Source organism: Canis lupus, chromosome 25, assembly GCF_048164855.1.
Source record: "Canis lupus baileyi chromosome 25, mCanLup2.hap1, whole genome shotgun sequence".
NCBI classification, from domain to species: Eukaryota; Metazoa; Chordata; class Mammalia; order Carnivora; family Canidae; genus Canis; species Canis lupus.
In genome coordinates, this window is record NC_132862.1 from 42,828,536 (window position 1) to 42,839,792 (window position 11,257).

Below are 11,257 nucleotides of genomic sequence, written 5' to 3' on the forward strand. Positions count from 1 at the left end.
AATAGTATTTGTGTTGACCTTGGTAGGAATTTCACGGGTAAAGATTCATGGCAAGGGCCAATCCAGATAAAAGGAAGGATGTGATTCAAAAAGAAAGTCCATGCTACATTCATAAAATAACCAGTTAATTATTATATAATAGAGATAAGTAGAGTTAGCTTGTGTCAGTATTTGAATGCCATATTACTATCTGAACTTACTCTCTACTCTTCAGGAAATCACCAAAAATTTATGAGCAGGAGTGCAACATGTCCAAAAGTGTGCTTTTAAAAAAAGAATCACCTTTTATAGAATGGATTAGAAAAAGAAAAAAACACCAGTTAGAAACCTATTGTAGTAGCCCAAGTGAAAGGTAATGAGACACAGAGTAGAAATAAAAAGGAAGAATATCTTATAGAATATATACTATTTGAGAGCCAGTACGAAGATAAGATCACCATGATTTTGTTTAAAAAAAAAAAAAAAGGATCAAAAGAAAAAAAAATACCGAGTTCATATGTCTGGGAAGATCTCTCTCTCTCTTTAAAGTGTCTGGGAAGATCTTGACATAATTAACAGAGAAAAATCACAAGGTAGAAAAAAGTAAACTTAGTAGATGTCAAGTTACACCAGTGAGAAGTCCCAGCTTTTCTTTTTTTTTTTTTTTTTCCCAGCTTTTCCATAGCAGTAGCTGCAGCTCTGAGACTGAAGTGCCTTTCCCCCTACTGGTCTTCTGGAAAATGAGACTGCAATTGAGTTTTGCACTAGTTTAATATGATTAAAGCCAGTTTTTCACATCTTTCAGGAAAAGGAAGTAGTATCTACTAACAAAAATAGTAGCATTTATATACATAATCCTCTGATTGTAGAAATTGAACCACAGGTCCTATCTTGACTGTAGGCCACCAGGTCATTGAAGGAGAAACTCTCTTATAATCTTCACCTTGATACAAGGAACACATAGTAATCTTGCGACCCATTCCATAAGTATGCATCGCGTTTCTGCATAATTTTTCGTGAAAACAAAGCAGTTGAGCAAGCTTAAACTGGGGGTGCCCAAAACTAGTGCGTTCTGACCCCGAACACCATACCGCCGGTACTGGGACCGGCTGGATTGCAATCGGTTTACAGTCTCCTCCCGGAAGCAGTGTGTGGAAGTAAAACTACATTTCCCGGCGATCTCTGCGCAGTTAGACGCAAAGCAAGGAAAGGCGGGGAATGTGTGAATAGCCTTCTTATTGGTGCGCCGTCCAAAGGGCCATGTAAACTTGTGGGCGATTGGACGGATTCGTGCACGCTCAGTGGCGCCGCGACGCTACCGGATTTAAGTTTTGTTTTTCGGTTGGGGGTTTCTGACTCGGAGGCTTAGTGTGGCGTGAGTATAGAGTTTTGGGTTTAGGGTGCAGGGGTTAGGGAATGGGGCCTTGGACTAAAAACAAAAAACAAACAAAACCCTAATGAGGGAGAAGTCAGTGCGGGTACCGGAAGAAAGAATAGACAAAGTGGAAGGTTTTGGGGTATTGGAGGACCTGGGAGCCGTGGCGATGAGGGAGGCAGCAAACGGGATGAAATGTAAAAAGGAATATAGAATTTGATGGTCCTGGAAATGCGTTCCAGTATTCCCTCATCCCAAGATAGTCCAAGCCCTCAGTTCCCTTATTTGTAGAATTAAGGAATAATAAAAATACTTAGCAAAGTTGTTGTGGGGGTAAATAAAGTGAATGTCAAAGTGCTAATCAAGGTATGCTGTAAGGAGATGTAAGGCTGTATTAAAACAGCAACAACCCTAAACGAAGATATCACAGAGGTAGAAGAATAGAAGAAGCTACCTGAAACCCATTAACTTATCTATAAACAAAGGCATTGTTCTTTTGGGGGATACAGTGATGAATAAAGCCCGTTTATCTGCAGGGAACATACCTATCGTGAGAGAAATGACAGCAACAAAGAACTCTGTTCTTTGTTAACGCCTGTTAATTTTTATTTTTTTTAAGATTTTATTTATTCAGGAGAGACAGAGAGAGAGAGAGGCAGAGACATAGGCAGAGGGAGAAGCAGGCTCCATGCAGGGAGCCCGACGTGGGACTTGATCCCGGGTCTCCAGGATCACGCCCTGGGCCGAAGGCAGGCGCCAAACCTCTGAGCCACCCGGGATGCCCCTGTTATGTTAACTTTTAGAGAATTACATTTGCGGTTCTTTTGCAGTTAGATCATTTTGGTAGATCAATTTGGATGGAAAGAACTCAGCAAAGAGATGAAGGAGGTAATATTGAGTTTTCAGGTACTGACTGGGTTCCACTAAGTAAAATTATGACAGTGGAGAGAGTTATGTTCTAGCTGAGGGGAAGCTCACCAACAAGGGCATGGAGGCAAGAAATTATCTGCATCTGGGGTTGATTTAAGAGAGTAGAGGGAAATTAGGAGAGGTAGGTTTGGACCTTAGAACTTCATGATGTCTAGGTTTAATTAGATTTAATGCATTAGGCTATCAGGAGCCACTGATGAATTTTATGACTTCTAAGAATATGGTCCATGGGAGATAAGGGGTAGATAGAATAGTTAAGCCCTTGTAGTAGGGTGGGTAAGAAGATATGGAAATCTTGAATTAACATGGTTATTCCCAAATAGAGTATACAGGATTTTCATATGATTGGATGAGGGTCAAGAGAAGGAGTATGGAATGATGAATTTAAATTTTTAAAGTCCGCGTTGCTTGGAAGATGCTGAAGTAGCTTTGAAGGGCTAAAAATTAGGTGACTTGAGTGGTGTTTTAAGTTAGACTTTTTTTGAGTTAGATATTTTAAGCTCCAATGGAACATGTAGGTTCTGTAATTGGAAATTCAAGCTAGGATATTGAAAGATGTCATTTATTTGTTCAGTAAGTAGTTATTACTCTGTGCCAGATAGTGTTTTAGATAATAGAGGTACTCGTAAAAGCAGTGGAAATAATAATGTTCCAATGGGTAGAGGAAGTAGGAAAAGTTGAAGACAACTTTTTGAACCAAGAGAGGAAAATTATCAGTAAAAATAATGGTAATCTTCATTTGAACACTTATGTGTCAGAAACTGTGCTCAGGTCTTTTATTCATTATTTCCTTTAACCCTTACACCTACTTATGATATATGCTATTCTCTCCATCTTTTAATAACTGCAGTATAGAGAGGTGAAATATCTTGCCTTTTCACACAGCTAATAAGGGACAGAGGTTTGACTCAAACCCAAGTCTGTTTTGATTTCAGAGCCCAAGCTCTGAACTACAATATTTTTTAAAGTGATCAACACTGTCAAATTAAGCATACAAATCAAGGAGTGACTTGTTGGATGGAGGATGGGAAACCAAGAAAGTAGTTGAATTTATTCATTTGGTTGTCTGCTGACCAACTTCAGTTCAGATGTTGTAGACATTGGGATAGTGGTGAGAATAGCTGCCTTCCAGATGTAGGAGAAGTCAGATTGTGAGACATTAAAAAACTAAATGAGATGTGAATGTAGACTACTTTTTGTAGATGTGCAGTAGTCATAGGAGAGAGGAGTGAGGACAGTCACTACGAGGAAGAAGAGAGGTTACAGGTTGTTTGAAAGGCTCTTTTAAAGTTCCAGAGATATTGTTATTCTGTGGCACCTGGCTGGCTCAATTGATAGAGCATGCAACTTTTTTTTTTTAAGATTTATTCATTTATTTATTAGAGATAGCATGTACGCCAATGGTGGAAGGGGCGGAGGGAGAGAGAATTTTTAAGCAGGCTGCCTACTAAGCATGGAGTCCAACACAGGGCTCAATCCCAGGACCCCGAGATCATGACCTGAGCTGAAACTGAGAGTCGGCCGCCCAACTGACTGAGCTAGCTAGTGTCCTGAGCATGCAGTTCTTGATCTTGGGGTCTTGAGTTTGAGCCCCACATTGGGCATAGAGGTTACTTAAGAAAACAAACAAAACGACTCAAAAAATTATTTTGAAACAAGTCCCAAGTTACTCTTAAATAGTTTTAGAGCAGTTTAGAACATTCATCTTTAAAATGTCATACTGTACTCATAAAATGAAATGTTACTTGGCCATATAAAGGAATGAAGAACTAATACATAGTATAACATGGATGAACCTTGAAAACATGCTAAGTGAAGGAAACCTGTCATAGCCAGCCATAAAAGACCACATACTGTGAAATCTCATTTATATGGAAGTCCAAAATAGGAAGATCTATAGAAATAGAAAAGAGATTGCTTAGGGCTTGGGGGGAGGTGGAGCACAGGGGTGATGGCTAAAGGATATAGGATTTTTTGAAATGATGGAAATGTTCTATAGTTGTAATGGTTGCACATATCTGAATATACTAAAATCTTTGAATTGTACACTTTGAATGAGTTATATGGAATGTGGATTATATCTCAATAAAGCTGTTAAAAAATATTGCCTGTAATCTTACTATACCAACCCAATTTACTATTTTTATTTTCTAGGTTATTTTTTACAAGGGACAAATTTGCCCAATTTGAAGAAGTTTTGTGGAAGGAGGTGAGTTTGAAGGAGAATAATCTTTTTAAAGGAGTGTGAGAAAGAGATGGTATATTTGAAGGGTTGGTCAGCAGAAGAAAGCTAATGGAATGATAGAAGCAGAAACTGATTTTCTAGCTAAATTGGATAGACTGATCAGTCAAAGAAAAAGATATTGAGCAGACTTTCAGATTCATATTGAGGATTTTTTAAAATTTTTTTATTTATTCATGATAGAGAGAGAGAGGCAGAGACACAGGCAGAGGGGGAGAAGCAGGCTCCATGCAGGGAGCCCGACGCGGGACTTGATCCCGGGACTCCAGGATCATGCCCCCGGCCAAAGGCAGGCACTAAACCTCTGAGCCACCCAGGGATCCCCCATATTGAGGATTTTTTTTTTTTTGAGGATTTTTTAAAAAATTGATTGAACATCTACTGAACCAGGCACTATTGTAGTCACCGGGGATATATCAGTGAAAGCAATAGGTTAAAAAAATGCCTGCACTTAGTGAGTTTCCATGTTCCAGCGTGGGGAGTTAATAAATAAATACATCAGAGGGTGATAAAAGCAGAGAAGGTGGGTAAGGGAATGCCAGATGGTCAGGGAAGACTTCATTAAGAAGGTAACACTAGAACCCTCAAGGAGAAGGAGCAAGCCATACAAAGATAAATGGGAAAAGAACATCATAAAGTAGAAGTTTGAAATCTGAAGTAAAAGTTTGTCTGGTATGTTTAAGGAACAGCAGAGGCCAATGCTGAAGTGGGAGAGTCTTAGGTGGAGTCACAGAGGTCCTGGGGTAGCTGGATCATGTAGGACCTTGGAAGCCATTTTAAAGACATTGGCTCTCTGACTAAAAAAAAGTCTCAGAGGCTTTTGAGCAGAGGAGTTTTGTGTTTTGACTTAACATTTTATTTTATTTATTTTTTAAAGATTTTACTTATTTATGAGAGACACAGGGAGAGAGAGAAAGGGGGGCAGAAACACAGGCAGAGGGAGAAGCAGGCTCCATGCAGGGGGCTGGACATGGGACTCGATCCCAGGTCTCCAGAATCATGCCCTGGGCTGAAGGCAGTACTAAACCGCTGAGCCACCTGGGCTACCCTTAACTTAACATTTTAAATAATCCCTCTAGGGGTGCCTGGGTGGCTCATTCGGTTAAGCATCTGCCTTCAACCCCACAGTGGGCTTTCTGCTCAGTGGGGAGCCTTCTTTTCCCTCTCCCCCCTGCTCATGTTCTCTCTTGCTAGCTCTCTCTCAAATAAATAAATACAATCCTTAAATAAATAATCACTGTAACTGCTGGGTGAAGGTAGACTGCAGGGCTTGGACTTGAGATTAGAAGCAAAGAGACCAGTTAAAGAGGCTATCCTAGTCTTCCAAGCAAGATATTATAGTGGGTTGACTAGGGAAGTATTGGCATGAATAATTGTCAGATTCTAGGTATTTTGATGGTAGAGCCAATAGGCTTTGCTCACAGATTGAGTATAGCATGTAAGAAGAGTAAAGTTTCTCCAGTTAAGTTTTTTTGGTCATAAACAACTGGCAAGATTGAGGTAGTAATTACTGGAATGTAGAATTCTGAGACAAGAACAGGTTTTTGTGGTAGGTATGTATCAGGAACTTGGTTTTGGACTTGTTAAGCTTGAGGGACCTATAAAATATCCAAGTGGAGATATGGAAAGGCAATGAGAGAGGTATGAGTGGAGTGGAGGGCAGGATTAGCACTGGAAATAGGACTTTGAAAACCATTAGAGTGTACGAGATGTTTAATTAAGACTGATACTTTCTTTTTCTTTTTTTTTTTTTTAATTTTTATTTATTTATGATAGTTGCACAGAGAGAGAGAGAGAGGCAGAGACACAGGCAGAGGGAGAAGCAGGCTCCATGCACCGGGAGCCCGACGCGGGATTTGATCCCGGGTCTCCAGGATCGCGCCCTGGGCCAAAGGCAGGCGCCAAACCGCTGCGCCACCCAGGGATCCCCTTTATTTTTCTTTTTAAGATTTTTATTAGGGAGAGGGATCCCTGGGTGGCGCAGCGGTTGGGCGCCTGCCTTTGGCCTAGGGCGTGATCCTGGAGACCCAGGATCGATTCCCACGTCGGGCTCCCGGAGCATGGAGCCTGCTTCTCTCTGCCTGTGTCTCTGCCTCTCTTTCTCTCTCTGTGACTATCATAAATAAATAAAAATTAAAAAAAAAATTAAAAAAAAAAAGATTTTTATTAGGGAGAGAGGGAACAAGACTAAGGGGGTGGGGCAGAAGGAGAGGAAGAAGCAGACTCCCTGCTGATCAGGGAGCCTGATGTGAGACTGGATCCCAGGATCGTGACCTGAGCTGAAGGCAGACAGTCAACCACTGAGCCACCTAAGCGTCCCTAACTAAAACAGACACTTTATGCAGTCACCAAGGCAATAAGTATAGATAAAGAGGAGGAAGAACTAGCAGTGACCGAAAATTAATGATCAGTGAGGAAAAAAGAAGAGCAGGAACACGTGGTATCCTAGAAGCCAAATGATGAAAGGTTTCAAGGAGGAGCAGAGGCACTCTCGGTTTCTGAGTAGGGGAAATGGTATATAGAATTAACAAGAATGATTTTCTCTTTTCACTCTTGTTCACAAAATTCTTCTCCAAAGGACTGAAGATTACAAACAAACTAAAACCAATTAAAAGAGCATGCTTTTTTTTTTTTTTAAGAGCATGCTTTTATTTATTTTTTTTAATTCTTTTTTTTTTTTTAAATTTTTATTTATTTATGATAGTCACAGAGAGAGAGAGAGAGGCAGAGACACAGGCAGAGGGAGAAGCAGGCTCCATGCACCGGGAGCCCGACGTGGGATTCGATCCCGGGTCTCCAGGATCGCGCCCTGGGCCAAAGGCAGGCGCCAAACCGCTGCGCCACCCAGGGATCCCAAGAGCATGCTTTTAATAGTACCTCATCATGCTTAATCTCAGAATGGCTTGACAGCATGCTTGATAAGCCAGCTTTCCCTAAAGCTAATAAACGTTCCCTTCCGTCCCTCCCCCTCTCCTTCCTTGTTTCTCCCCTTCTTCTTTTCTTTCCCCCTTTCCACTTCTCCCCTTCTCACCTATTCCCTCCCTGACTGTGGGGTTATCTTCATGAAAATTTTTGTGATAAGATTATTCAAGTAGAGGCACCCAAGCTCTATGTTAGCAATTGGAATAGAGATTGTAAGTGGACCTTATAAATTATAAAGTTTGTAAGTAATTTTTCCTTTCTCTAAGATGAAACAATAGGTAAAGCACACTAAATAAAGGTAAAATGTCCGTGGCTTTGTATTTAATTTAAATTTAGCATAATTGGCCCTCTACCTTAATTTTCATTTGCTGTCATTTACTTGTTAGAAACTTTTCTTCATCTTCCTCCAGTTTCAGCCAAAGGATTGTAAAATAGTTTTGCCTTGTTGCAGACAACCTTCATGTTAAGGAGGCTTTTCTTTTGTGTGTGCATATCCATCCAAACATCAGATGCCATTAGGGTTTTATATAAAAATAGTAATGATGAATGCCTTATAAAAATTGAAAAGTCATAGATTTTTATGATTTGGAAGTACTGTAAAGAATCCTGCGTTTTAGAGCATCACTTTCTCACCAAAATGTACATCTGGTGATGGTGGAAAGAAAACTAGTCTGTGTATCCTGTACTGTTTTTGTCTGTTCCTGACCCCTCATTCTGAATTTTTGTGTATTTGACAGGTGTGAAAAGGACAGCATGAATTTTACCCCAGTGCGTACCCCTGTCTGCAGAAGGTAAGACATTTGCTTATATTCAAGTTGTTGAAGAATAAAGACGTCTGTTGCCGTTAAGTATGAGTTAGCTTAAGAACTAGAAAGGTTTTATTTTATTTTATTATTTTTAAAGATTTTATTTATTCATGAGAGACACAGAAAGACAGGCAGAGACATCGGCAGAGGGAGAAGCCGGCTCCCTGCGGGGATCCCGATGTGGGACTCAATCCCAGGACCCTGGGATCATGACTTGAGCCAAAGGCAGCTGCTTAACCATTGAGCCACCCAGGCGTCCCACTAGAAAGTTTTTATTTATTTACTTTTTTTAGAAAGGTTTTAGAAGTAGGTTTCCAAACCCTGGACTTGAACTATATTAGACCTCATTTTTCTATTTTTATTATGTGGAATTTAGATTTAAAACTAGGACATAAATCAAGGCAGTGTGGTACTGGCACAAAAACAGACACATAGATCAGTGGAACAGAATAGAGAATCTAGAAGTGGACCCTCAACTTTATGGTCAACTAATATTCGATAAAGGAGGAAAGACTATCCACTGGAAGAAAGACAGTCGCTGCAATAAATGGTGCTGGGAAAATTGGACATCCACATGCAGAAGAATGAAACTAGACCACTCTCTTGCACCATACACAAAGATAAACTCAAAATGGATGAAAGATCTAAATGTGAGACAAGATTCCATCAAAATCCTAGAGGAGAACACAGGCAACACCCTTTTTGAACTCGGCCACAGTAACTTCTTGCAAGATACATCCACGAAGGCAAAAGAAACAAAAGCAAAAATGAACTATTGGGACTTCATCAAGATAAGAAGCTTTTTTTTTTTTTAAAGATTTTATTTATTCATTCATGAGTACACAGAGAGAGAGAGGCAGAGACACAGACAGAGAAGCAGGCCCCACGCAGGGAGCCCGATGTGGGACTTGATCCCGAGTCTCCAGGATCACGCCCTGGGCCAAAGGCAGGCACCAAACTGCTGAGCCACCCAGGGATCCCAAGATAAGAAGCTTTTGCACAGCAAAGGATACAGTCAACAAAACTAAAAGACAACCTACAGAATGGGAGAAGATATTTGCAAATGACGTATCAGATAAAGGGCTAGTTTCCAAGATCTATAAAGAACTTATTAAACTCAACACCAAAGAAACAAACAATCCACTCATGAAATGGGCAAAAGACATGAACAGAAATCTCACAGAGGAAGACATAGACATGGCCAACATGCACATGAGAAAATGCTCTGCATCCCTTGCCATCAGGGAAATACAAATCAAAACCACAATGAGATACCACCTCACACCAGTAAGAATGGGGAAAATTAACAAGGCAGGAAACAACAAATGTTGGAGAGGATGTGGAGAAAGGGGAACTCTCTTGCACTGTTGGTGGGAATGTGAAGTGGTGCAGCCACTCTGGAAAGCTGTGTGGAGGTTCCTTAAAGAGTTAAAAATAGACCTGCCCTACGACCCAGCAATTGCACTGTTGGGGATTTACCCCAAAGATACAGATGCAATGAAACGCCAGGACACCTGCACCCCGATGTTTATAGCAGCAATGTCCACAATAGCCAAACTGTGGAAGGAGCCTCGGTGTCCATCGAAAGATGAATGGATAAGGAAGATGTGGTTTATGTATACAATGGAATATTACTCAGCCACTAGAAATGACAAATACAGAAAAAAAATGAAAAAAAAATGACAAATACAAAAAAAAAAAAAAAAAGAAATGACAAATACCCACCATTTGCTTCAACGTGGATGGAACTGGAGGGTATGATGCTGAGTGAAGTAAGTCAATCGGAGAAGGACAAACATAGGTTCTCATTCATTTGGGGAATATAAATAATAGTGAAAGGGAATAGAAGGGAAGGGAGAAGAAATGGGTAGGAAATATCAGAAAGGGAGACAGAACATAAAGACTCCTAACTCTGGGAAACGAACTAGGGGTGGTGGAAGGGGAGGAGGGTGGGGGTGAATGGGTGATGGGCACTGAGGGGGGCACTTGACGGGATGAGCACTGGGTGTTATTCTGTATGTTGGCAAATTGAACACCAATAAAAAATAAATTTATTATTAAAAAATAATAATAAAACTAGGACATATTAAATGTTAACACCTGAATCCAGGCAGTTTGAGTGGGCCTGGTATAGTGCCTGTGGATCCTGGATTAGAGGAAACAGCCAGCGTGCAAAGAGGGAACTTCTAATTCTACAACCAACTTCCACCACGATGGACACATCCTCATCACCACAACTCTCCCCTGCAAAATATCAGGAGTACTTCTTAGTTCATCTACTGATATATTTTCCACAGTTGTTACAAGGCAACTCCTTCTGAAGATATGAAACATTAGGTAAAAAAGAGCATTTCTGTCAAGAGCTTTTAGTGATGGAGAAAATACTAGGGTTTTTTCCTTCATGCTAGCTGAAAGTAAATTATACTATCTCTGCTATACACACTCATTTATTAAAGGTGCTGAGTGACCATCACCTTTGTTAACTACAGCTCTGGGCTTACAGTAGAAAGTTTCTCCACACTGCTGTCTATTTTGTTGTGTTGTAAATTGAAGGGAGTTTTGTTTACTGACTTGCATTGTTTTAGCTGAAGGCTCTTGTTTGCCAAAAGCGAAACAAACAGAACTTCTTACCTAGCCTTTGATTAGCCTTTGATCTTGTCTAATCTTGGTCTGTGTAATTCAAATGCCTCTCTGATGCTAATGTGATTGCGTGGTAACTAGGCTATATTTTCTAATCCTGAATCTTATATTTGTCGTTTCTTTTCTCAATTATTTTGCCACTTATAATACCTGTTCCTAAAAACAGTTTCATTTGGCAAGTTCAAATCTTAAATAAATGGGAATATCTTCAATATATGTATCTACATACATTTTTCCGTTTGATATTGTTAGGATGACTCATTCATATTTGGGTATCTCTAATCCATAGTTTCTAATGACTTTGAATAAGGTTCCATTTATATGAATATACCACAATTTATCCATTATCCTATTGAGTAGATG

General features: G+C 40.1%; 1 protein-coding gene across 2 annotated transcripts in view; it reads left to right on the plus strand.

The window, feature by feature from the left end:
* The first annotated feature begins 1,276 nt into the window (after positions 1-1,276).
* Positions 1,277-11,257, plus strand: part of CCDC77 (coiled-coil domain containing 77) — a 32,833-nt gene continuing 22,852 nt past the window's right edge. The window contains exons 1-3 of one of the 2 annotated variants that reach the window (XM_072799464.1): positions 1,277-1,354; positions 4,439-4,493; positions 8,186-8,239. In XM_072799464.1, coding sequence (XP_072655565.1) covers positions 8,202-8,239 — 38 coding nt within the window. In that variant the 5' untranslated portion in view covers positions 1,277-1,354; positions 4,439-4,493; positions 8,186-8,201. Of the gene's footprint in view, positions 1,355-2,223; positions 2,243-4,438; positions 4,494-8,185; positions 8,240-11,257 lie in introns of those variants that run through there. The other variant, XM_072799463.1, reaches the window with a different exon arrangement.